We start from the raw sequence: 27,955 nt of genomic DNA, 5'->3' as shown, positions 1-27,955 counted from the left end.
TTATCCGGTTATTGTGGCTTTCTTGAGACATGGAAGGCAATGAGACTTTCAAGAATTTGGTCTCAGTAAGCAAATGTTCATTGGAGAGAAGTCTCTCATTGTGTTTATCTGAACACGAAGCGTGACAAGGTTGATTCTTCAATACCAGGTCAAGCTTTTGTTATTTTCAAAACAAGAGAAGCAGCGGAGATGGCTGTTAGAAGGTTAAATGGAGGATGCCTGATGCTGCCAAATGGAAGGTGCGGATCCTACATAAGAACTGCACATTTTAACTTTCATAGCAGTAGTAAGGACCTTCTGATTGGAGGTGAATGACAATTTGGACCTGGTATTTTAATAAATCTTTTCTGCTTGGTTGTTTTCATTATTTTCACTGGATTTAATTTCTTTTTAACTAAAATCTTGGAAATCAATGAATGCCCGCAAGGATTCAATATTTATTGATTTTCTAAATACTTTTTTGTTGAAAGTTACACTCAGTTTACGTTGGATAAAAAAATCCCTACGTTAGATTTTCTAGAAACTAGGATGGTGCATATTGAGCCTTGCTGTATTCGTGATGCCCATTTTGAAATCTTCTCGAATCAAATAGTGAAATGAAGAGAAGAGAAGAGGTGATAGAATTTATCTAAAAGAGATATTCCTTTTGTCAAATCATAAAACAGGTTGCCAACCATCCTTCAAACGAATAAACAATCGTTAATGACAGGCAATACCACAAAACAAAACACTACTTCAAGCTGACAAATTCATTTGACCGTTCACTGTTTATCAATTAGATCTTTACGATGATCAATGGTGAGACCTTTGGTAAAGATATCTGCAACCAGACCCCTACTTGAAACAAAAAGGAAATATCTCACCACTTGATTTTTTCTAATATAGTGATAGTCTATAATTTAGTCGACACTTTGAATTTATTGCTGACACATGTGTCCTGCCGTGTCCGACGCGAGACGCATGTCCACATGTGTCGACACTCCTTTGGACACTTTTAAATGTATTGGTAGGTGTGTTAATGTGGTTGTGTGGACACGTATTTGTGTGAACCAGTTTTAGATATTTAGATGTTGTCATGTCAGACAACTCATATCCGTGTCGAAACTCGACACATGAATCCCTATCGACAAATTATGATTATATATACTTTCTATTTTAGCCGTGTCCCTATTTCTAAATTTTAGGGGTTTGCTATGTCCGACATTCTTTGTTAGTGTGGACACGCAACACTTGTGTCCGTGTCCACAAATCATAGGTGGTAGTCGATCTCTATATGTTTTGTTCTGACATGAAGCACTAGATTCTATGATAACTTGATGGCGCTTTATCATAATAAAGCGTAGTATGGGAGTTAGTGCGCATATGATTCTCCTGTAAAAGATATGTTACCTTAGTCAACTCTGAAGTTCTCAAAGACAATTTTTAGTTATTTCAGCTTCTACAATCGACCTTGCAACTGTGTATTGCTTTTTCGCTTCTCTAGGAAACCAGGTAACTGTGCACTAATATGCAGAAGCATTTAACAGATCTCTTCATGTCTCTGTTTGTAGCCCAACCTGTCTCTCTAAGCCCCTCAACTCTGAGTCTCTGACTCCCTTGTTTTGGTTATGTCCCTGGAATCGTTCATGATTCAAGTTCCCTCTCCACTCAACTCAACTCAACTCAACTCAACTCAACTAAGTCTTCGTCCCAAACTAGTTGGGGTCGGCTAATGAATCCTTTAGAAAATTTTCATGAAGAAGGTTAAAGAATCTACCGGGCTCAAATTGACTAAGTCTAATCCTGACACTAGTTGGGTTCGTCTACATGGATCATTTTCTTCCATTCTCTCCTATCCAAGGTCATGTTCTCTATGTTCCTAGCCATCAAGTCTTTCCTCACTGTTTCTACCCAAGTTGTTTTTGGTCTGCCCGTACCTCTTTTTACTCCATCAACTTGGCACGAGTCAAGTCACTGGAGCATCCAAAGGCCTATGTTGGATATGCCCAAACCTATCTTAAGCGGTGCTCTCTCATCTTCTCCTCAATTAGTGCCACCCCTACGTTTTTATGGATGTTCATTTTTAATTCTATCTAACCTTGTGTGGCCGCACATCCATCTAAGCATTCGCATCTACGCTACACTTATCTTGTGCACATGTTGCTTCTTGTGGCCCAACATTCTAAGCCGTACAGCATGCTTGGCCTCACAGCTGTCTTATAAAGCTTTCCCTTCAACTTGGTAGGTATTTTACGTTCCCGCAGAACTCCTGAAGCATGCTTCCACTTCAAGTTCCCTCTAATGTATCTTATTATTCTTTTTTGTTGCTTGTAGATATTTTTCCTTTGGGTCATGTAGGAACCATGGTTTTAAATTTTGTACGAAATGCCGAAATTTAGGTTGAAATTTCGGATTTCGGTTGGGGCCGATATTGAAAGTATGCATTTCGGTGTCGGCCTAGATTTCGGCCAAAATTTTTGGAATTTCAGCATTTTGTATTTTTTAATTTTTTTCAAAATTTCAATTTTTGCTGAAATTTCGGCTGTGAGATTTCGGCAAAAATTTCAGATTTTAACGAAATTGTTTTTTTACTGAATTTCGGTTGACATTTTGGTATTTCGTCCAAAATTTTGGCTTCGGCTATGGCCGAAACTGATACTGAAACCGAAATTTTAAACCTTGGTAGGAATTGGCGAACTTGATTCACTACATAATATAAGGGCTTGTGAATGTCAAATAATCTAGAGCTATCACTTGCTTCTACAAACGAGCGGATCTTTCACTTATTCACCTTCTCCACAACTAGTCTTTGTATTGTAAACTGCTAGAGTGCTAACATGCTTTTAGTTTGTCACGCGAAGCCAAGGAGATCTGTGACATACCCCATTTTTTGTAATTGTTCTCTGTACTTCAACACTCTGAAAGTAGTGAAGGTCTCACAGCCCTTCCATATCAGAATTTCCCTCCATGCCCTTTTCAGCCTTTGAATTTCTGCAGCATCATTCCCATTAATGATAATGTCATCATCATAGACTTAAATAAGACCTGTGAGCTGTGACTGACTGAGCATGGTTGAAAAATAATGAATTTTCAGATGCACTAGTTTCATATTATCACGTACTTGGAGCTTGGTTCAGCCATTCAAATTAGGATTTTGGGGCATGCTTAACACCATTATGTCTTTCTTAAGCCGTTACACATTGTTGAAAACCATCTGCACAACACACATGAATGTCTCTATCTGACATCTCAAAACCTTTTGGATGCTCCATATGGACTTCATCTGTCAGGCACTCGTGCCAGATGATGTTTTTCATATAGACTCCATCTCTTAGGTACTCATGCACTAGGCGATGGAATGTCTCCTCATAATTTAGATCAAGCTGGTGGGTATGGTTATACTCTATGATTGCTTAGACAATTCCGATACCTTTACTCAGATGCTTCATTTATTTTTTGATCAAAATAATCATAACGTTAAATTTATCATTTATGCCACTTTTCGAATTAACTGTAGTGCTTTTTGCTTGTTAGTTTTACATATTTGCAATTATAATTTTGTACATGCGACTTATATAGATGCTATTTTGACTTTACTATTAGTTCTATATCTTTAGTTTAAGTTTATGCTATTTTATATAGATTTTGTGATTAATCTCAATGGTATGGGACACCTATATCCATATCCATGTCATAGAATTTTGAAACTGCCGATTCATATCTATGTTCCCGTGTTCGTTTACATATCTGGATTCGTCTCTGGGTATCATAGTTCATATCCATTGGTTGCTAGTGTAGCCTTGTGTCTATCTACTACACTATTAGGTTTTGCTCCACTTTGTACACTTATTTGCACGCCACAACATTGTTATCAGAAGGATGGACAAATACATTCCAAGTATCAGTTTAGATTGGGCATTCATTTCTTCTTTCTTGGGACCAATCCACTTTTCGCTACTCATTGCTCCTGGAAAGCTCGATGGATCAACTGCGGCACTACTTGATTGGTTAATGTTTGCTTTTTCCTATGCTGAAGAGTTTAATATCTCTCGAGGCTTCGTAATACCTCTAGTTTTAGTACCGGTTGATTGTCTAGCACTGTCCATTGATTAAGATGGCTTGGGAATGGATAAAGTAGAGTTTGGAGGATCATAAAAATAACTCATCAAAAAATATCATGGGTTGTGATTAGAATCTAATCTGAACAAAGACTAACATTGATACCCATTGAACTTTTAACAATAGATATACAAATGGTAAAAAAAATAAAAGAAAGAGCAGGTTAGAAGCAAAGATGACCATTCAGGACGTATTCATAAGCTGCCAGATTCTCCCTTCGGTGGCCCCCCGCCCCGAAACTGACCCACGGCACAGTGAGATTCGTGGAACTAATCATGCCTCTACGCGTGCGCCCGGAGACATAGGCCGACTGGAAAGTCTAGAACAGAACATCATTTTGGATATGCAATTATTGGCATTGTCACCCTTGGGTGCCTGGTAGATCTAAACCACTTTACTGCAAACAAACTCTCTCCTCTGCTTTGGGTGGCCCGTGTCTCTGTGTTCCCGTCGGACTCTCTTACCTACTCTTGGGGTCTTAATCTTGACCACCTAGCGGGGCATTTCCTAAACTTTCTTGAGTCTGGTTATCATGCTTTGGAAGTATTTGAATCCCTTGGGATCTTTAATATTTGCTATCGGCGATCTTTGTGCTTGTTTGGGAAGGAGACAATCTGGTCAGACCCTGTTAGGCTCCCCCAAGATCTCATTCTGGATCTCTGGGAAGCATTGAGGATAGGGACACTAGAGGGAGAAGGTAGGAGTTTGGGGCCAGGAGAGCCACCGGTCGAAGAGCTTCGGAGTTTAACCGACGTGTGCCATCTAATGGCAGCGGCTGGATGTGTGCGAAGTGCCATTATAAGAACTTTGGCTCGTATAATGTCTGTTGGAAATGTTCAGGGCCTAAGAATAAGCCGGCTCCATCCATGGTTTGGAGGCCTAAAGATGGTCCTCCTCAGGTCTCTGTTCATGACGACCTCCTGGCTCTGGATATCCCAATTAGCTTGGTGGAGGAAAAGGAAAAGAATCTTAAGAGCTCCCTCATTGGGAGCTTGAAGTCTGGATCCTGGTTGTTGGAAGCTGTCTGGGAGTGGGTTAGGAGTGTTTGGGGTCTTCATGATCTGCAAAAACCTTATTCCATCAATTCAGTGGACATCCTGTTTTGCTTTGATTCGGAGTCCCAGGCCACTTCTATTCTCAGGCGGGGAGGCGGTGCCCTGGGGGATACCTCTCTTCTCTTCAGCCTTGGTTCCCTGCTTATAATACGGGTGCTTGAACCATAAGAATTAGATTTTATGATATTCCCCTCCACTCTTGGTACACGTCAATTGTGGAGATCCTTGGTCAACACCTGGGCCAGGTGATCCAGATCCACCTTTTTTGGCAACCATGACCATTGCATGGCTTTTGCTTCAGCTCTGGTCATGACACCCCTTTGGAAAACCATTCCCTCCTTTATTAACCTAAGAATAGAGTCTAGCATTTAATCAGTAGGAGTTTGGGTAATCTCCAAGGCTAATATTAATACCTGGTGATGTCGACAGTGGGGGAATCAAGCAGTAAAGATCTATTAGCATTTGTTGAGGGCCTCGGCATTCAGGTTTCCGGCAAGGAGAGGGTATTGACAGTGGCATGGAGCCGTTGGTGGGACCCTCTTTGAGTTTTGAATTACCCAGATCTTCGCTTGCTCCAACGGACAGCTTTTCGCCTAGACTGTCAGAGAGTAGAATCGCCACTGTGAGTGGGAAGTGGGGCCAGCCTAGAGAAAGGGCGATCTTGAAATCATTAAATATAGCAGCACGTGGGGAGAAAGGTAAGGCCATTCGAAAAGATCTTGATGACAGTTGTACTCTGAAGTCGGCAAAAGAGAAAAAAGCTTTAGAAATAAAAAATAGACTTTATAAGGAGAGTAAAAATTCTAAGCAGAAGCGCATACGTATTGGGAAAAGAAAGATACTGCGTAAGCATATTAACTTAGAGGTGCGGTTGCTAGCTACTCGGGTGGACTTTCTGTCTTTAAAAAAATACTCCGAGTCATTTTTAGAAAAGAGGACCATAGGAAGAGAAAACTTATATCCGAATCAAAACAACTTCTTCGAGACTTCGATAACTTTCCTGATCCAGCTATGTCAGGGAACCAGTGTAGCAACACACGGAACGCCCAGGAATTTACATTTGAAGCTGGAGATCTAGAACTCTTGAAAAACCTCAGTTATAATGAGAAGTTAGCGAGGAAGGAATCACCCACTCCTTGTGAGGTTTCTTTGAGCCCACAAAAAAGGAGATGGGTTTAGCTGAGGAATGAGTCTAGTTGCAGTAAGGGCAACCCCCATAGTTCATCCGAGACGACAAGTGACAAGGAACTCCATATACCTCTACTTGAACTCCTCATCTTTAGTAAGATGCCAGAGAAGGAAAGGTGATCTCGTAGAGGTCGCTAGGAGGAGGAGAAGATGGCTGTAATTAGGGATTTGGAGAAAATGCAGGCTGGCACGGTTAAAGAGACCATTTTTTTCAGGGACTCTTTAGGGTTGGAAGCAAGTCATCTAATTGTGGAAAGTTTAGGGCCTAACGTGGACACTAAAGGTAAGGGGGTAATGATAGTAGATAACTCAGGAGACATCAACGATCGAGGGTCATTCTCGGAAGAGTTTAATGATTTGTTATCACTGGGGGATGTCTTTGGGATTGGATATGAGGAGGATTTTGGGGCGACTAAAGAAATGTTCCTGGCGATGGTGGCAAGAGATTTGAAAGAAAAAAAGGAAAGAGAAAAGGAGGCTGAAAAGAAGGCTGTGGAGAGGGCTTCTTGATAAGCAACAAGTTCCCTCGATATAATTAGCCAGTAGGTATGAGATCAGGAATTAGATATTTGAATGATCAAGGGAGATGGCCTCAGAGCATTGGCACACCTGAGTTGAGAAGGTTTATTCTAAGTTACAAAGTAGTTTCGTTAGATGTGTAAATTTGGGGAGAATGGTTATAGTTTAGACTATAGAGATATGAGTGTTATGGACACAGCAAAAGAGAAAGTAGTTGACCTATATCCAGAGGAACTACATTTTCAAAGGTTTTTGCTTGAGAGAATTTGTCTTTCGCTTAAACCATCAATCTGGATTCTCTCGCTATGCTTTTGTATTTCTTGAGGTATGGTGTTGACTCAAGCACTTCAGAATCAGAACTCCTGGTATGCTTATCTGTATTATGAGGGTGTGCGTTAAGGAGAGAGTTTACGAGACAGGGGGTTGCACTATGAGCTATCAAAGTTAGGCTGTCAGTGGTAGGTAGCAAGGAAGGAAAAGACTTTTAATTGTAATTGCTTAAGTTGAAGGGGTCCTTTGAAGGTATATAGAAAATCATTTTGAATTTGTAAAGAAAGCGTGCTAATAGAACGAAGAAAGGTAGGAGTGGTAGGTTACTATATTTTGCTCTGTTCTGATGTATTTTCTTTTTGGTTCCGGGTATGCCCGTGCCAATGCTTTTTTATCTCTTGTATTGCAGGATGAGACTCCTGGTCCCGAATGCTACATTAATATTAATGAAATATGTCATCTTTCAAAAAAAGAACATTGATACCCATTGTGCTCGTCACTATAAAAAAAAAATGCACGTGATGGCCTTGGGAGAGAACTTGCAATTGGAGTCCAGTACATGTACATAGCAGATGCACTCCCATGAATGGAGTTTGATTATCAGGAAACTGACTAGTTAAGACCCTGTTTGTTTCAGATTATGATAACCGATTGTGAGCACCCCTAGTCGATTATTGGACTAAAAATTATATTAATTTTGAGTTCAACAATCGGCTGCGGAGTTCACAATCGGTGGTGACAATCTCAAACGAACAGGGCCTTAGGAGATAGGATACATCTAGCTAAAATGGTAAACAATGACATCTTAAGAGATAAGAGACATGTAGCTGGAGTATGATAATCAGGGACTTGAGTAGTTAGGAGATAGGATACATCTAGTGTTAGATTGGTTGTAAAACCCCGAGCAAAATTGCTACACGTTGCAGAAGAATAAACTGTGTAGAACAAAATTTTTGCTCTAACCCAGGATTCCTAGGGACTAATTAATTTTAATGTGATTTAATAAACATAAATATAAATACCTTGTTTTGCTGATGAGAAGAAAAACTTTTGCGTGATCTACTCCTTGAAAATCCGCCAACGATCTAATCGATGCGAAACTGCAAGTTGAACCGATGGATTCATTTCTTTGCACAAGGGATCTTGTAAATAACTCTTTGTTTACTTTATAATCTGATCTAAATCAGATTATAATGTCGGAATATGTATTTAGATCAATGGAGCTTTGTTCGATGTTTGTCTTTGACTTAGAAAAGACAAAACTAGTTGATGGAATTGAAGAAGAAGAAGAGAAAGACTTTCGGATGTCTCTACCAATTTTCCAACACATGGAATTATGGAAGAGCTCTTGCAAATTCTATTCCTTTGTCTTGTATTTATAGAGTTCTCAATTTCCATATACACAACCCAAAGCTTCAAGAGAAATCTCACAAAACATGGAAACTAGCCACAATTAGAAGCGCTCCAATTTAGAAACGAGCTAGTTGGCTTTTTCAAAATAGAAACCAAACAATGTGAGAGTGTTTTTAGAAATTCTTGGACTTTTAGAAATCCCTAAATTGTGTTTTTTTCAAGTAAAAACGTGGGTTGTTTTATTGGATAAAAACATTCCTAAAAATATCTCACACATTGTTTCCTTTTTCAACATTCTCGCTATAAGACTGTAGGTCAAATTTCGACCTCATTTTTGGACAAGTAAATGGCCGAATCAGAAAAATTCATAAACTAGAAAGTTGTAGATCTTTCAAAATCCTTTCAAACGAGTACTTACACATTAATTTTTGACCAGAGATGAGTAAGTTATGACTGTTTTAGTAAAACCAGTTTATAAGCTAAACTTACAATTATTTATTTAATTCGTTTAATTAAATAAATATATTGCCTCCCATCCAACGGGATAAAAAGCTCCATCCATATTTTTCTATAATTCCCAAAATACCCTTATGGTTTATACTTAACCGTTTTGGTATTCCCAATGTATCTCATTGTGCATATACACCATATACATTGTATATATCCTTTCAATGCATCCAATGCCACAAAACTAGTTCGTGTCAGCAACCAAATAAATGCGGGACCTCTATCTAACAGATAATAATAGGTCAATCGAGTAGTGAGTGGGACTGTAACAGGGATTTAACGGTAGATCCTGCAGAACTCACAAGTGGGCCCCACTGCGATTATTGCTCCGTAGCCAATGCTACAATCGCATTGAGTCAGTGGCCTCCATCGAGACGTAACTCTGAAGATAACCGTCAAATCATCATACCCCTAATTACATCAAATGTTTAAGTCCTTTTTCCAAGTCCACATCTACTGAGTTGAGTTCTGCGGGGGGTGGACATTAATTACCCCTGGCTCACTCACGGTATACCTTTCAGTCAAGCAGTGTTGGCCCATAAATCCATTTGCTAAAACATTTCAAAAATTATTTTTGTGAAATCCTTTTTGATATACACTTTATCAAATCCACCTGGCTAGGTAGTTTTCTAGGCCTGTTCTAACCAAAACTGTAGATGTTGTCCTATGAAATAGGTGGTGAATTCCATGTCGGGTATTACTATTGACCTCGAAGGTTTATCCAACACTCCAGTACTACCCTCTAGTGACTCCAAGAGAATCACGGTTAGATAGATTAAGAATGAGAGACTCGCCAACAGACCAATATGACCACTCAGATCAAAGGACATGTAAAGGGTTCTGTCTGGTAGAATAGCTCAACTATCTCCTGTCTACAAGCTATTCTAATGTTATCCCGTTCAGTATGCAATTTTATTGTCATACCCATTCTATCTTGCTTAGGGTTCACTACCCGAGTGATTGAGATAAGTCACTCCACATCTCGTGCATGTTGGCAAGATAGATGCTAGTTGTATACAGAAAGAGGTGTCCAACCTCAACCCCAACTATGAACTATTAAGGTCTGCAAAGAACCAGAATCCCATATCTCCTTGCTCCCTAGGATCTGTGAATCCACGAGCATGGGTTTCCTACTTTGCTACCTAAGGACAAATACGTGTCAATAACGAGTAGTATGTCACACATATTTAACTTATAGTTACTCATTAATTGTCTTGAAAGAAACTTTTATTGATTAACATGCGAAATATACTGGGTTTTAGGGCACCTACTCTAACATCTAGCTCAAAACAGGTAACAATGACATCTTAAGAGATAAGGGACATCTAACTCAGTAACAGTTAACAATGATGTCTTAATAACATGAGCAATTGTATGGAAGCCTCAGTCCGTATGTGCTGCGAGGGCCATAGTAAAACATCATTAATATCACAACTTCAGTAATGTGCCTGGCTTTCGTCTCCTTGACATGAGCAATTGTATGGAAGCCTCAGTCCATAAGTGCTGCGAGGTTCATTGTAAAACATCATTAATGTCTCAACTTCAGTAATGTGCCTGTCTTTCCTCTCCTTGACACATTATGCGATGGAGTATGGGGACAAGATGACTGCTACTGTATAAGGTATTGGTGGAGTTCTAAGGAATGATAGGGGAGTGGTGGTTTGGTTCTTCTCAGGACCTATTGGTGTTGCTGATGCTAGTGAGGCGAAGTCCGAGCTATGCATCAAGGGATTAAAAGTTTGGATAAAGATAATGATGGCTAGAATTAAGGAATGAAGTGGTTTTCAACATTTTTTGTTTCCTACATTATGTGGTTGTATACAATTTAAGTTTAGAATGAACCTTACTTATCCTAACGTATGTGACAATGCATGTCACCAGGTTTTTGTTGCTAAGCCATTTCTGATTGTTGTCTTGCTTGTTTGATGATGTTAAGCCATAAGAAACTTGCTATCTAAGCTACTGAAAGAGAAGAAATATCGTAAATCCAAATCCTACGAATTATTTGGTTGCCAACTTGAAAATGGCAACATTCTAAAATGAAACTGTCGCCTTATTTGGTTATGTCTTAAATAGAAATTTCCTAATTATAGTTTAACTAGCTTTCTAAATATCGTAGGAAATGGAAATTTCTTGTCTATGAAATTAGAAGCACATCCAAATTAGGAACTTTCAAAATGGAAACTTTTTTATTTAAGAATTCCCAAATTAGAATCCTTTCTAAAATTAAAATTTCCGAATATTGTTCCCCAAACCCAAATTTAGAAAGGGATTTCTAAATTTGGAAGCTTTCCAAATTTGGAATGTGACCAAAATAGAAATATGCCGAAATTAGAAATTAGTAAAGCTGGAATGTTCTAAAAAAGATAGGTGTACTGATGATGTCATTTCATCTGCCCGATCGACAATCTTGAGTTCTTCATGTAGTGGATCATCAAGCTAGGAGATTTCAATTGCCCGATCACGGATCTGATGCTTTCAACCATTGACTTGAAAGATCTGATGAGATGCACCTGCATGACACTCCCACTCATTAATGTCAACTAATATAATTTTGTGTAAATTGAATAAGCAAATAAAAACTTTACTCAGGGTTGGGTTTTCATACCCACAAACAGCTTCCATTCTCACGTTTTCCCTCTTCCTCTCTGTCTCTCTCCTTTTTCTTTCTTTTCTCCAACTTCATCTCATCTTCGATTCTTCTCTTTCCTGCTTCTGATTTTTGGTTACATCACCTTATGTTCAAGATTTAGTCAACTCTAATGTTGGTATTTTTATGAACGTATTCCATAATCTTTTTGGGTGATGCGAGGCATGTTCTAAAGCTTTTATCTCAAGATCTAACCATTGGATTTATCTGAATTTTTGATATGTTGGAGTACTATAATCATGTAAGAGCCGTACCAATTTTTTTTTTAATGTATTTTGTGTGTGGATGTGAAAAGAGGAGAAGATGCAAGAATATGATGTACTTCTGTGATAATTGATAAAGGCTCCCTTATTCGTCCAATCTGTTGCTGATTTTGCACTTTTTTTGAGATCGAACACAACTGTGTTACCAAATTGAAGGCTCTTTCCTTGAATCAAATACTAGATTTTTGAAGGCACCCTTGTTCATCCATTCTGTTGCTGATCCTTTCTCATTTCCCTTTGCATTTCCTAATTGACGGCTCTTTCCTTGAATCTACGTTTTGAACATATATGCGTCCAAAATCATTCAAAAACGAAAACATGTATGCGTCCAAAGCAAATATCGTGTTTTGTCTGAGGTTGATATGTGAATCCCCATGATATGATTGCTAAAGCTGAAATGTGTAGCAGTGACAAGTTTTTGCAAATTTGGATTTGGAGGTCCTGTCATGGATTTAATGTGAATGCTTTGATGTTGTTAGACAGACCATTCACATTCCTTTGGTACATTGTCTGGTCTTTATTGATTATTAATATCTGTCGGATTCTTAATGTGCTCAAGGTTTTTCTCTTGGCTCCTTTCTGTCTTGATACTGAGACTTTTGGTGTCATTCTGACCTATAATGTGTTCAAATTTCATTGGCATAGTGATGCTCAGCTGGCTTATAGGGATAGTTCTTGGTTCGAAGTTCCTATCTATTATTGAGGGTCTTTCATACAGTTGGCTTAAACATATCTCTCGAGACATAGGGTTGGTCCTCAGGTCCTGTTAACCAATCTTATATAATCCGAAAGTGGACGGCCAAGTTTTTAGAATCGAGAGCATGTTTAGCCCTTAGGTCTGAATTCGTGGGGTAAGTCCCTTAGAAAGATATGCATCATTAAGGCTTACCACAAAGTCTGGTTTTGCAAAAACCCAAATTGGTTGTAGATATTTTTCATTATTCCCATCATGGTATTCCTCCTTTTGTCTTCTTCTGTTCTCTCTTTCTTGCCTTCTCATCATGATGTTCCATTAGCTGATGGACTTTGCCTTACGGATCTACTTTCTTTTATTCCCATCACGATGCTTCACCACCATTATTATTGCATATACGTAGTATGTACGACCATTGTGTATATACATACTCTTTCCTACATACTCCACATGTATCCTATTCATACCCCCTGGATTAGGGTATGATGCTTGGTAATGGGGTTTTTAATCCCATGAGAGGAAGAAGGCTCAAACATCTTGCCTTTAGCTATTTCTTCTTTTTTTATAAACTCTAGGAAGAACCTTTGTAGGTCTTCAGCAGATATGCCTGCTACTTGGTCTGGTATTTTTCCCAAGGGATCCTCAGAATCTAAAGATCTGCGGCCATGCATGCAGATCCAGAAGAACCATGTGTCTCCTTTGGTTTTTGAAGCAGATATTCGCTCAAGTACCTTGTAATGTGGAGTGATACTTTCCAAGAGTAATCTTCACGAGATAACTCATTCACTTTACTTTCAACTTCTATTATTTAGAAGTGTTAAGTGGTTCAAGTTCTTTTTTTATGGGACAGTGTCTGCTTTAGTTGTTGTGCATGGTCTCTTTAGGTTCAACGTTTCGGTCTATTGCATTTTTATTAAAGTGAGTCTCACATTGAAGAGATGACATTTTATTTGTTCATAATGTTCCACACATTCCTGTTTCCACTACCTTGGATTTGTCTTTTCTTACTACCTCATCTATGATAGTTAAGCTACAGGTTTCTGCATTCTGAGGTCACAAACTATAATATTGGTTACATATTTGCTGGTTTTAATTCTTTTTTTCATTTAGTCTAATATTTAAATATATGTTGCACATGTGATACATTTGCAACATGAGAACTCCAAATCATTTTACACTTTCAGTGTTTAACACACACACGACACAGGAAAAACATTCCAGTACATCTCAGAGAGTCCATTGCATATCATATGAGCATTGTCTTAGTCTGTTGTTTCGTATAGTCGCACAATTTGCTTGGTTATACTCTTAATGAATATTGTCATATTAATATTTATTCAATTTAACTGCTGCTGTGTATCAGTATTGAATAAAAACTGCTATGGTGTATAACCTTTCTGTACATTCCACAAATTATTACATTTTTGTGCATTGATGTAAATATGACATCTTAAATTTTTTTAAAATCTTTTCGCTCCCATGAATCTGTGCCCAACACTGACAGGTATTTTAGTGCGTGGACTGCATTGGTTGCCATATCTTCCTTTTTCTGATTAAACCACACGAGGTTAATCATAATGTAAATTTGCATTGCTATGGGCATGCTCCTTTCTGAACTTTTTTTTTTTTGGTGGAATGTCAACTATTTTGCTTCTTATGATAGGTTACACGGTGAATGTATGAACCACACTCCACAGTTTTTTTTTATATATGTTGTTGATGGCCAACTCCCCAAGTCATATTTTTAATAGAAGTCCAGTCCCCTGGGGATTAGTGAATTGTTTTGCTTTTTAGGTGTCATTTTTCCATCTTAGCCCATTTTGGTAATCTGTTCTAGTTCATATATAGTTCTTATTTATGAAAGAGAGAAAAATAATCTCCATCCATGAGATTCATTATGATTCAACTGCTCTATTGAGCTGATATTGTTTCTTTTTTTAATTGGCAGACCTCTTGTGGGCAGCAAGGGAACTCCGAGGGTGCCAGGAAAACCGTCCAAATTCACTGGCCATCTTTATATCGAGAAAATTAAACTCCAAATGCACCGAGAGGAGATGGTGACTATGCTGTTTTTTCCTGTTCTTTCTTTTCCTATTCTGGTTTCTTTAGATATTTGGGTCAAATGCATGGATTTTGGTTTGTAGAGTTCATCTTTCTTTTTGGTTCTTACATTGGCCCCTTTTTGTTTACAGAAAAGAGCAGTGTCAACATCACACTGTTCTCAGCCTAACACGATTGAATACCAAATGGCCATGGAATGGAGGCTACTACAAGATAAGTCCGAATTGTGGTGGAAGGAGTTATATAAGGTCTTTATGCAACCTCTTTTTTTTATTTAAACTTTAAAACAACTGTCATTGTCGATCAAGGTACTTATGTAGTTTTAAATGTCCTTCTCTGCCCCTTGAAATACACACCACAACCGAAATACATGGCGAAGCCGAAACTGTAAGTGTATTAGCGGTATATTCTATGAGTTACTTATTATATTTATATGAATTGCATTTGAAATATGAAATATGGTGTATGTATTTTTTGTAAATATGCATATATATACATAAGTTACATGTGATGTATATTATATATATTTACATAAATTACACGTGAAATGTGGTATGTCCTGAATTATGAGACATGCATGCGGCCGCATGTCACTCGGTGTTTGATGCTAAACCATTATGAATGATCTTTTTTTCTATTTTTATTTTTGCTTATGTGATGGTGGTTGAGTGTGTTTATGTGCTGATTCTAGCATTCCATCAAGTTTCATCTTAAATACCATTTGCATATGTTTCCATATATTTTTGTAATTTTAGAAGACTTTCTCCGAGATATGAGACCGACATATTTCCATTTCCATCATGATCGAAATGCATATTGAAATCGATACTTGAAACCTCGTGTAGTTAAATTGCTTAAAATATCCAATGGCCAGCCTCTACTTCCCTAGGTCATCACATAGGAAGTGGTCTTAAAATATCCATTGCTTAAAATATCCAGTGGAATTTAAACCAAAATATAAAAATTGGTTAATTGGTATCATTGGGTGATATTTTATCTTCTATATATTCATGTTTTAGAAGAGATGGCGACATGCACTATTCCACATATCTGACAGTTTACTACATATCAAATTTCACATGTAATTTATATACATATTTATACGTAATACATGCTCCACATTTTGCATGAAATTCATATAAATATAATTATGTAATATATACTAATATTGTATACCGGTATTACACTTAATATTTTAGTATATGAATTTCGATCGTTTCGTTTACGGTTTTGGTGGGGATGAATGTTTCGGTCGAAATCTAAAACCATGCTTATTTGTTGATGTTCATCATTTAATGAATTACTCAATATCCATAATTAAAATTAAATTTGTATCTAAAGGGTTAATATATATAAACTTTTTACTTGTTATTTGCACAAGGGCACACATAAATACGTGTACACACGTGCGCTCACACACCAACACACACACACATATATCGTGTACATATTTGTGTCTTAAAGAATTAATATATATATATATATATATATATATATATATATATATAGAGAGAGAGAGAGAGAGAGAGAGAGAGAGAGAGAGAGAGAGAGAGGAAATGATGTATGTGCAGCTGCATCGATAGGCTATTTGTGCATGGCTCACAAACCATAGTGGGGGCCACATTTTTGGGGGGATCCAAAGCATTCATTTGGAAGGCCCTTCCATGGATAGGGATTGTACCAAAAATCAGCCCTATAGGATCATCCTAACCCAATCAAAGTTGGAGAGGAAAATGGACAGACACTGTTTCTGCCCATTTTTTCCCTCCACAAATGGCAGGGTTAGGATGATCCTAAATGGCTGATTTTTGGTACACACCCTATCCATGGAAGGGCCTTCCAAATGAATGCTTTGGATCCCCCCAAAAATGTGCCCCCCACTATGGTTTGTGCAGCCATGCACAGATAGCTTATCTGTGCAGCTGCACATACTTCATTTCCTCATATATATATATATATATATATATATATATATATATATATATATATGAGAAAAGTGTCTCTAGTCGGCCGACTAGATAACATTATCTAGTCCGTTGACCAGAAACCCAGTTGGCCCGCATTGTTTGGATGATCCAAAGCATTCATTTGATAGGCCCTGACATAGATAGGGTGTGCCCAAAAAATCAGCTCCAGAGGATCATCCTAACCCTTCAATTTGTGGAGGTGAAAAATGAAAAGATTTGTGGAGGTTTATACCCATCCATTTTAACCTCCACAAATCGAAGGGTTAGGATGATCCTATGGAGATGATTTTTTGGGCACACTCTATCTATGTCAGGGCCCATCAAATGAAAGGTTTACATCACCCAAACAATGTAGACGCACCTTATTTATTGGCGGCAGACTAGATAAATGATATTTGTATTTATGTGTACCTATATATGTAAAAATATATAAATATGTGTTTATATAGCTATAAAAAGGGCGGCCCACTGCACGAGGCTCCCGCCATTACGGGGTCTGGGGAGGGCTAGATGTACACAGCCTTACCCCTGCTTTGCAAAGAGGCATGTGTATATATAGCTATGTACCTATAAATATATGTATGATATATATGGCTTGCCGTAGTCCTAAGTGGTCTACTTTTCGCCCCAGGAAACCACTTGGCTTAATTAATCACCATAAAACTTATGTGGCCATCGAGACCTAAAGCCAGCCTATGTAAAGGACCCATGGAAAACAACTCCCGACTATTGTGTTGCCCACCATTGCTATTTCTGCCTGCTATATTTCTGGTGTCATTCCCATGGAGATTGAAATAAGTTTCCTTTTTTTTTCGCAGCGACAAGGAGAGGAGTTGAAAGTACTTAGGAGAACACTCAAGGATAAATAACCAGCTGTGGTTATCATTGGCTCCTGTTGGTAAGGGACACAAGTTCTTGCCATTTCTCTAGGCTTGTGAAAAGATATTTCTCTTCATTTCTGTCAGGTTCTGCTATTTTCTTTGGTCTCTGTATTCAGATATATCTTGAGGGTAGAGAACTACCGTTTCCAAGTTTTTTGCCTCTAAGACGGCCTTTCTATTCTTCAAGGGATTTTTGGGCAAGCTAAAAGAAAGGTACCTGTTGAGCTTTACTTGCTGGTTGGTTTTTTTTCCTCTGTCTCTCTCGCTCGCTCTCTCTCTCTCTCTCTCTCTCTCTGTTTGTGTGTGTTTACATGCTTCTTATGTATGATCGCAAGTCCTTCCAGATTATTAGTAAATTCGAAGAATGAATGTAGTTTGCCCTTGCTCTACAAATGACACGCAATGCCTGCCAATGATAACTGTAAAAACAATAATAATAAATAAAATAATGACGTGGAAAATGTGGCCCATGACGAGTAAAGAGAAAAGGAGAAAGAGAATAAGAAGAGAAGAAGAAGAGGAGAAGAAGGGAAGTACGAGGAAAAGAGAGAATTGAAGGGGAAATAAGAGCATAAATTTGTGTCAATATTATTCCAAAAACTACTCAAAGTTTAATACATTAGACTTGTATATAGGCACATAATAAAATAAAATAAATAAAAATAAACTTCCTAAAGATCATTATGCTTTTATTGGGCCCCACGGGTATGACACCACTTAGAATAGATCTGAAGTGGGTGCCTACGATCCCCATCATCTCCTATGTATGAAAAGAACTATACTCTGGAGAGTGAAGAGTGTGGTACCACTCTAAAGGGTCGGGGTTGAGGCAGCAAGAAGCTCCTTTGCAAGCCAAGTAGCGTTTGAATCTGGTCACCGACGCCACTTGACGAGGTAACATCGAAATCTACTCTGGTTTGAACGCTCTTATTAGCAAGTATAGTCCTGATCTAGTCAGCATGAGGCAGTGAAACTGGGGCAACTATAGGCACTGGGCTGGAGTAGAAGAACTGGCAGGCCGACCTGTAGAAACATATGTCGGCATAGTAGGAGGCTGGTGCAAACCCGGGAGGTTCACGAATAACTACGAAAACTCTAGGAGCTGAATGGGCAAAGACTTCGGACTTATAATAGTCAACCCATTTTCCAGATCAAATAAACAAACAATTTTTATAAATTTCAGCAAAAGAAACTCATGTGGGTTAGCTTTAGAAATAAACTATTAATGAAAGGATCCTACATGAAGCAAGCAACACACATAACAACTTCCATTAAGTAAAAAATGCAAACAAATGGGTCAAATGTACTAAATAAAACCATGTCCACAATGTGTCACAATGAGAAAAATATATCTAGGGCCCAAATCAATGCTAAAGCATGGTAAAGAACCTAAAAGGGCTAGGGCTATGCAAAGCGGGTGAATCATGCAGATAAAAGAAGGGTGAGAAGAACAAAATATGTCGAAAAATAAAGGAAAAGTCTCACCTGGTAGCATAACAGCCCGTCCGCCTTCAAATCCGGACAAAAAAGGCCAAGAGTATGGGGGTGAGGCCCGCCGATACGATCTGTACAAAAGGGGACACCCTCTAGTTCCAAAACAGCAGAAGATATGGAAGGAGCAAAGGGAAATAGCCCTGAAGAAGAGAAGTAGAAATAGAGGCAATAGAGGGAGGATAAGAAGAAGGCAAAATGATAAGAAGATGCTGAATCCCAACAAAAGGGATGGTGTGATGTTAAGAAAGAGGGAAAAATAGAAGAAAATAATAGAAAGAAAGAGAGAAATAGGGTTAAAGGGAAGATATATGAGAGAGAGAGAGAGAGAGAGAGAGAGAGAGAGAGAGAGAGAGAGAGAAAATAGAGATAGATGGTGAAAAAAGGTGTAAGAAATGAGAAACGGGAGAGAGAGAGACGTGAATATATAGGGAAAAGTGATTTTACTCGACCGGGTAGATAAGCTAGGAGAAGGGAATATATAGGGAAAAGTGATTGTACTCGACCGAGTAGATAACCTTATCTACTCGGCCGGGCAAAAAATAGTGGGGCCCACATTGTTTGGGTGACCCAAACCATTCATTTGAAAGGCCCTTACCTAGATAGGGTGTCCACAAAAAATCAGATCCATAGGATCATCCAAACCCATCCAAATGTGGAGGGAAAATGGGCAGATTTGTGGACTTACAGTGTCTGTCCATTTTTCCCCTTTTTTCCCTCCGCATTTGGATGGGTTAGGATGATCCTAGGGATCTGATATTTGTGGACACCGTATCTATGTAAGGGCCTTTCAAATGAATGGTTTGGGTCACCCAGATAATGTGGGCCCCCAATGTTTTTGCTCGACCGAGTAGATAAGCCTATCTACTCGGTCAAGTACAATCACTTTTCCGATATATATATATATATATATATATATATATGAGGAAAGTTTTTCTAGTCGGCCGACTAGAGAAGCTTCTCTATTCTGCCGACCAAAAACATAGTGGGCCCATGTTGTTTGGATGATCCAAAGGATTCATTTGATGGGCCCTATCATAGATAGGGTGTGCGCAAAAAATCAGCTCCATCGGATCATCCTAGGCCTTCGATTTGTGGAGGTTAAAAATGGACAGTGGAGGTTAAAAACACAGTGACCCCATGTTGTTTTGATGATCCAAAGCATCCATTTGATGGGCCTTGACATAGATAGGATGTGCCTAAAAAATCATCTCCATCGGATCATCCTAACCCTTCGATTTATGGAGGTTAAAATGGACGCGTATAAACTCCACAAATCTGTCCATTTTTAACCTCCACAAATCAAAGGTTTAGAATGATCCTATGTAGCTGATTTTTTGGGCACACCTGATCTATGCCAGGGCCTATCAAATGAATGTTTTGGATTATCCAAATAATATGGGCACACTGTGTTTTTTGGTTGGCGGATTAGAGAAGCTTCTCTAGTCGGCCAACTAGAAAAACTTTCATATATATATATATATATATATATATATATATATAGATGTGAACAGAGAGGGCCAAGAATGGAGAGTGATATGTCTGCGAGAGAGAGAGAGAGAGGGAAATCTCTCTCGTGAGAGAAAATAGGGATAGAAGGAGAGGGACAGGAGATGAGAGGAGCGAGAGAACTGAGAGGGGAAATGGGTTTGGTGGAGAAGACGAAGAAGTTAGGGTTTTTGGGAAGAGAAAAGAAAGAAAGAGAAGAGCAGAGCCGAAGAAAGTGAAGAATAGAAGAGAAGATGAGAGGAATAGAGGGAACTCACCTTCTATGAGGGAGGGACAGAGGAGAAAACGCCATTGGCGTCTTTCTCTTTGAGGAGGCCAACAACTCCTCTTTGCTTTGGTAAATTTCAATTCTCAAGTTAGGGTTTCCTCTCCCCTTTTGCCCTTTAATATAATACTCCTTATAGCTTTGTGATGGGCCCTCTTTTAGATCCAACAGGATTCTTTCTTTCAATCAATTCGTAAGTGATGTAAGTGGATGTGAATGGACTATTACGCCACTCCCTTGCAAAAGAATAAATGTCAGTAGGAGGTGTAAAATAGGAAAGCAAACCAACTAAAAAGGAAAAAGAGAAGAGTGATGTGTGCATGAGTGGGGCCCTAGATGATGTGGACATCCCCCGCATTGAGGTCTAAAGTAATGTCAAAAACCAGAAGTGAAGATGAACAACTCATCAAGATTTGGTAAGGAGAATTTTGCAAGGGAAAGAGTGAGGAGGAAATCGCTGGATATGAAGAACCAGAAGGCGGAGGCGGATTGGTTTTGCTTAGCATGTACGTACTGGAATTTCAAATGGTAACGTTGCTATCGATGGTGTAAGCAAAATCTTCGCAATCTCCTGTCCGGAGATTCAACATCACATCCTCGAAGGGGGTCAAGGAAAGAACGGATGAAGGAATTACTTTAGAGATCCTGGGATTGGAGTTGCCCACCCTGTCATTATCTTAATTTCAGATGGAGGAACAAATGCCGTAGGTGCCGTTGGGTTAGATTTGAGGGTACTATCTATGGGAAGGAAAAGAAAAACTTGGAAATCTCGTCGGATAATGCTAGTAATGAAGCAGACCGATGGCCTGATACAGTGATGATCTCCTCTCTAGTTGAGGGGTTACCTCATCATTAATCATCTCGGACAAGGAGGTAGAAACGAGACTGGATACTCTCAAAAGCTGTCTCATCAGGAGGGAGCAGAATATGTTTAGTTCCCTCGATGACATTTGGCATTGGGCTAAGAGATCCTGGAATATCCCCTCTTTGTTATCCTTGTGATTTATCAAGTAATAAAGTTTTGTTTATGTTCGAATTGGATGAGGAAGCCGCCATGATCCTGGCCAAAGGATCGGAGGCGTGGGACAATCATTTGATTTCTCTCTCCACCTGGAGCACAGAGTATGCCAAGGTGCGGAGGCGCTATGAGTTAACTTCTATGGCATCCCCTTCATGTTTGGGCCCTATCAACAGTTGAAGGATTAGGTAATTTATTAGGACGAGTCCTGGAAGTGAAAATGGAAGGGGACCATAATAACCATATGGCATTCGTATTTGCTAAAATTCTTGGTCCATGGTGGAAGCCACCTCCACCCTTTATTCAGATTCGAGTTTTGGGTCAGTATTACACTGTGGGAGTTGCAATTTGGAAAAATTAGAATTCGGAGCAGCAAACGGCGGTGCAGGGGACGTCGCTATCTCTCTCTTTACAGTGTAAGGAGACTGTTGACCCTATGGGGCCCTCGAATTAAAAGTTGAATCTTATAGATGCGCCAGCCGCCAGGTCATATGTAGGGTCTGTTGTCTTCCTCCTTCCTGTCCCTTCCTGTCAGTGATGTCAGGGCCTCAGAAGTTTCAAACCTCCCTAGTTTAGTTTCCCCCCTACCCACGATATCGGATCCTATTATGGGAGGGTCCAATGTGAAGGTGTTTCGTCATAAATATCCTCCTAGGCTTGTCAGATCCTTGCGCCAAAAGATATGGAAGAGTAGATTGGTGAAGCAAAGGAAAGATCGGGAAACCTTCAGGCCAGGTATTTCTCACTTACCCATTCAAGGAGCCCCCCCGGAACCTCAAAAGCCAAAAAATGTTCGCCCAAGGAAACAAGGTTGCAGATTGGACAAATCTGATCCCACTGGGGGGCGTTCTCGTGGAAGATCATTCCTGAAACTCACATCAGAAGTGGATGAAATTTTAAAGGTAAATAATTCGAGCTTTGTTGGAACCCCCTCGCTACCCAAAGTATGTGTCGCTTGTGGATGAGGGGGTTTCCCACGGGATAATGATTGGAAAAGGTAATATCTTTTATCTGATACGGGTACTATAGCGACGACGGCAATTGAAGGAATGATTACCTTCATTTAATGAGAGTTTATTGAAATACTTGCTTCGGACGAAACCATCAACGGAATCTATGACATAGGATTAAAGTATTCTTTTATCGGGACCTTAATATTTTGTGGGAAGCCGTAAAGGTTAGTTGTAATGGGAGGATTGGAAATAGCTACTACGGCGCAATTAATGCTCATTTATGATAATGGGAGATCTTTGCACGCCACATTAAATGCGAGTTTGGATACCTGGCTTACAATCAGTAACCATCCCGAGGCGGTTTATCGTAAAAATAGCCCTTCTTGCCCCTTCGTTTTCCTTCTAATATATCTGAGCGGAGGATCTCTCAGTACAAGATGGAAAACCAGAATGCTTCCTCGTCATCTTGCCCTGCTTCTTCGAGCTCCTTGGTTGTAGGCCTAAATAGAAAACGGGCGGTGGACTTATCAGAGATGGAGGACTCTTTAAAACAGATGAAAGAGTTGGTATATAATGAGTTGGCCTCTAAACAATCGCCCACACATAGTGAAGTTATTAGGGACTTTCTAAAACGGCAATTGAAGTTTTTTAAAGAGGCTGCTAACAGAAAGGCCGGAAGTGTTTTTTAGGTTAACTGGATCGCGTAACATGAAAGAAACTCACTCTCCCATGCACAAGCATCCTTTCTTTATCAAGGTGTTGGTGGAGGAAAAGACCTCTAGACGTCTTCGGTGGGAGGAAGATAAGGAGGTAGGGATCCAAAAGTTAGAGGCTATGATTATCAGGAAAAGAGCATCAGGAGAGAAAGAACCATCTGATGAAGAACTCTCGGCCATCAGCCTTGACGAGGAGATTTTCGCTTCCGAGATTACTGGGCTACTACTGGAGTAATAGAAGTGCTCATCTTAAGGGGAGTCTCTTTAAGAAGTTCTTAATCTTTGATGATCTCAGAATTCTGGTGCATAGTGCTTTTAGAGATATCTGAGTTTTGGTATGGTGGCCTCTAGCGGAGCAACGATGGTTTTGTTTTTAGTCTGTTGGCATCCTTGATGACTGTAAATATGCAGGGGACCGCTGGTCCCTTATCTTCTGTAATTTTTTATTTCATCCATATATATATATATATATATATATATATATATATAGAGAGAGAGAGAGAGAGAGAGAGAGAGAGAGAGAGAGAGAGAGAGAGAAGAGAAGGATTGTGCGTTCGAGCGCACCAAGCTTAGGTGTGCTCGAGTGCCCCAAACTCATGTGGGCCCACTTTGTTAGGATGATCCAAAGCATTCATTTGAAAGGCCCTTACATAGATGGGGTATGTACCAAAAATTAGCTCCATAGGATCATCCTAACCCATCCATTTGTGGAGGTCAAAATGGACAGACTCTGTTTGTCCACAAATCTGCCCATTTTTGCCCTCCACTTTTGGAGGGGTTAGGATGATTCAATGGACCTGATTTTTGGTACACACCCTATCTATGATGGGGCCTTGCAAATGAATGGTTTGGATCAGCACAAAAAATGTGGGACCCCATGTGATTTGGCACCCGAGCGCAACTAAGCGTAGGTGCGCTCGAGCGCACAAGCCTTTTCCTCGAAAGTGATTGTGAGCGGCCCCTCATATAAGCTTATATGAGGTGACTGCTAAAAACATGGTGGGTCCATATTTTTGGGGTGATCCGAGCCGGTCATTTGATAGGCCCTGACGTAGATAGGGGGTGCCCTAAAAATCAGCTCCATAGGATCATCCCAACCCTACTAACTGTGGAGGTGAAAGAGGGGGAAATGGGTGGGTATAAATTTGCCCACTTACCCGTCCATTTTACCCTCTTTCACCTTCACAGTACGAAGGGTTGGGATGATCCTATGGAGCTGATTTTTTGGGCACCCCTTATCTACGTCAGGGCCTATCAAATGACCGGTTCGGATCACCCCAAAAATGTGTGCTCACCATGTTTTTAGCCGTCACCTCATATAAGCTTATATGAGGGGCCGCTCACAATCACTTTCCCCTATATATATATATATATATATATATATGTGTGTGTGTGTGTGTGTGTGTGTGTGTGTGTGTGTGTGTGTGTCGCTTTTCAAAAAAAAAACAAATAATGTAGTCAAATATCATGAGAAATAAGCAAGGTATCGATATTAATAAAAGATCCAATGGTCAAATCACGTCATAGGCTCAAAGGTACCTCGACACAAAATTAGGTATTCCGGACGGGACTAACATTCATGTCTGCACATAAGCCAATTAAATAAGCATTATTGTCATAATTATGAATGATTCGGAAAGGTCCATTGGCTTCGTCGTGCAACTTTTTAAATGGATAATAGGGATGATACTCAGGATGCATACGAATCATAACACAATCATTTTCATTAAATTTAAGGTTCCTACGATGTACATCAATGACAAACTTATAGTCTACATTACTCATGGCCGTTTTACGACGTATATCAGCCTGTAAATTGTGGTGTGTTGGGCAAAAGAATAAGCTGAATCAGATGATTAGGCAATAGGGGGTAGTGGTATAAGGTCCATGGGCTGGCGTTGGGTGACAGGGACACTTACCAGTAGTCTGATTAACCGAACTATTGTATGGGAACTCTGCAGTTGGGAATAACAAAACCTATGTACTAGGTGATCACCCACCTCGCATCTCAATTAATCGCCTAGACTACGATTAACGACCCCAATCTGACCATAGATTTGTGGAAACTTCAACTAGGTTCCAAAGAGTTTCCACAATGTCTTGCAGAAATAACTAACAAATTTGACATCTCTGTCTGACACAGGGGTGGGTAACCCGTGAAGTCTAACAACCACCCGAAAGAATAGCTTAGCTACCTATAAGGTGTCGAGTGTCTTGCTATAAGGATTAAAATGAGCCACCCATGATAATCCATCCACAACCACCAGAATAGTCATGTCCTCTAACCGTCCTAGGCAACCCAAGGACAAAATCAATGCTAACTTCCCATCCCATCTTGGGGTGTGCGGAATGGGCAATGGCGTGTACAACCTAGTGTTTTACTTCTTGGCTTTATCTAATTGGCCCGTGTGACACTGGGACACAATTCGCACAACATCCCTCTTTAAGGATAGTTAGTAAAATCGATCCTCCACTAACGCAATTGTCCTATCCCTTCCAAAGTGACGTGCAAGCCCACCCGCATGCAACTCTCAAACTAAGAAATCTCTAAACGAAGTACGGGGAATGCAAAGCCTAGATCCACAAAATAGCTTATCGTTTTGAAGTGAGAAATCAACGTTGTGGGACAAGACACCTCACTGAAACTGGTAAGGGTGTATTATCTACCCAATTGACCTTGTATGGTTGCGGGTGCTGTTCGGGCTTGAGTTTTATCCTAGTAACACCCACCTATGTGACAACATTCATGGAACTTCCTCCATCAATGACGACCTCACACACCTTATCCTCATATTTAAGGTAACTGAAAAATACTAGTGCACTGCTAGTGCTCTTTGTCTGCAGGGCGTGGACAAAACACATCTCACTATGCTAACATGCTGGTCATCATGTGCACCGTCGACATCCTCCTCTCCCGAATCTCCAGGGCCAAAAGGTTCGATGTCCTGCTGGTCATCTTGGCCCTTGTACGGGTCACCGGGCTCCTCATCTATGGTCAAGCTGCGTTGTGGGCAATGGGACGTATGATGACCCTTACTATGGCAGTTAAAACACTCTGGATGAGTATGTCATCTTTCCAAAAAAAAAAAAACACTCTGGATGAGAGTAACCTTGACTTGAACTAGAAGGTGTGGTTTCTTTATCGGTACCAGTGCTAAGTGCCTGGCTGCGGTTGTTGCTACCTGTGGAAACACTGTAGTTACTTACAGAGGCAATTGAACCTAAGTGTTTGTCTCCACTAGTCCTCTGAGATGAACTGAATCTACACGATTGGGCCTCCCTAGCCTGAGAAGTCCGTCCTATTGGGTTCGATAATCAAAGATATCTCTCAATTGCTATCGCCTTATGATAAGCTTCTTTCACGGTGTCTAGGGAATAGAGATTAACCTCCCATTTAATCTCATATCTCAGCCCAGTTATGACCTTCCCACTGTGACACAAGGCTCTTCAGAGATATTACATCTCATAGAGAGCTCTTCAAATCGGGATAGGTAGTCAGTAACAGTAAGTTAAACCACTGGTCCAACACCTGTCTCCTATAGTGGGAGGGAAGGTGCTTCTCTTTTAACTCAGTCTAGTCTTCATCTCATCTCACAAGACAATCAGTCACTCCCCTAAACGTTATAGATTCTTCCGGATGCTCTACTAATACCACTTGGCCGATCCCACTAACATCATCTTAGCAAACCGCACGAGATCTCGGTTAGACATGTCAAACCACTCAAAATAATCTTCTACATCAGCTAACCAACCTAGGAAGGCATTGGGGTCCAGCTATTATCGAATCTAGGGGCGTCAACTTTAACTTTATTAGTGATATCCACAGGCTTAGCATGATATCGGTCTTAAAAGTGTCTCTTAGAACGGAGCGGGAGACGCCTATCTGGGAACCTACCTTGATGAGTGGTGTTGGCTGGTGAACCTCGTCTGTAAAGGATTCAGCTCATCGAAATCCAAATCCTCATGGCGAGGGTTGCTAACAAGGAGAAGCCTCCTACCATTACCTTGCACATAACTCTCTCTATCAGTGGATTCCCTAGGAATGGGGCGAGGCCTCTTAGGGTTGGGAGGATACTGACATGATTGGCTGGAGGTCCTAAAGGAATACGAGGTTGGTTCTCATGAAACGCAAGCCCATCCATGTTAGGACTAGACCTGTCACTCAATTGACTCTCTACAGGACGCTTGCTTATCGCTATGGCCAATTGCGTGACATCCTCATGGATTTGTTCTATGGATCCTTACGAGTATTCATGTTGGCTTCAAGGGATTTAATTCGGTCCTCCATCATTGTTTGTGAACGCGTTCATATGTTAATGAACTAGGGCTAAACAATAGTGGAAGTTGCTGATATACGACTGAAAATGTAATAAGTAAATTGACTAAAACTACGCTAATCTAACACAAGTAAGAAAGTAACTAAAACGACTACTTAAAGTCCGCGCACCAATGGGTTGCGAAAATTTTAGGAGAGCATTGGGTTATCAATTGAATGAG

The 27,955-nt window shown here is 39.9% G+C and overlaps 1 protein-coding gene across 5 annotated transcripts in view; it reads left to right on the top strand.

Annotated features, from left to right (window-relative positions):
- Nucleotides 1-27,955, top strand: part of LOC143846011 (bromo-adjacent homology (BAH) domain-containing protein) — a 104,166-nt gene that overhangs the window by 64,339 nt on the left and 11,872 nt on the right. The window contains exons 7-11 of one of the 5 annotated variants that reach the window (XR_013234621.1): nucleotides 149-239; nucleotides 14,546-14,654; nucleotides 14,790-14,906; nucleotides 17,444-17,523; nucleotides 17,623-17,719. Coding sequence is in view for 3 of the 5 variants with exons in the window: in XM_077354421.1 (XP_077210536.1) it covers nucleotides 149-239; nucleotides 14,546-14,654; nucleotides 14,790-14,906; nucleotides 17,444-17,494 (368 nt within the window). In the remaining 2 variants the exon portion in view is untranslated. Of the gene's footprint in view, nucleotides 1-148; nucleotides 240-14,545; nucleotides 14,655-14,789; nucleotides 14,907-17,443; nucleotides 17,524-17,622; nucleotides 17,744-27,955 lie in introns of those variants that run through there. The other 4 variants (XR_013234622.1, XM_077354421.1, XM_077354420.1 and 1 more) reach the window with 4 other exon arrangements.

Source organism: Tasmannia lanceolata, unplaced genomic scaffold (assembly GCF_043159265.1).
Source record: "Tasmannia lanceolata isolate RefF3 unplaced genomic scaffold, GAP_Taslan_0.1 ptg000015l, whole genome shotgun sequence".
Classification (NCBI taxonomy): Eukaryota; Viridiplantae; Streptophyta; class Magnoliopsida; order Canellales; family Winteraceae; genus Tasmannia; species Tasmannia lanceolata.
This window is presented reverse-complemented; position numbering and strand designations above follow the sequence as displayed.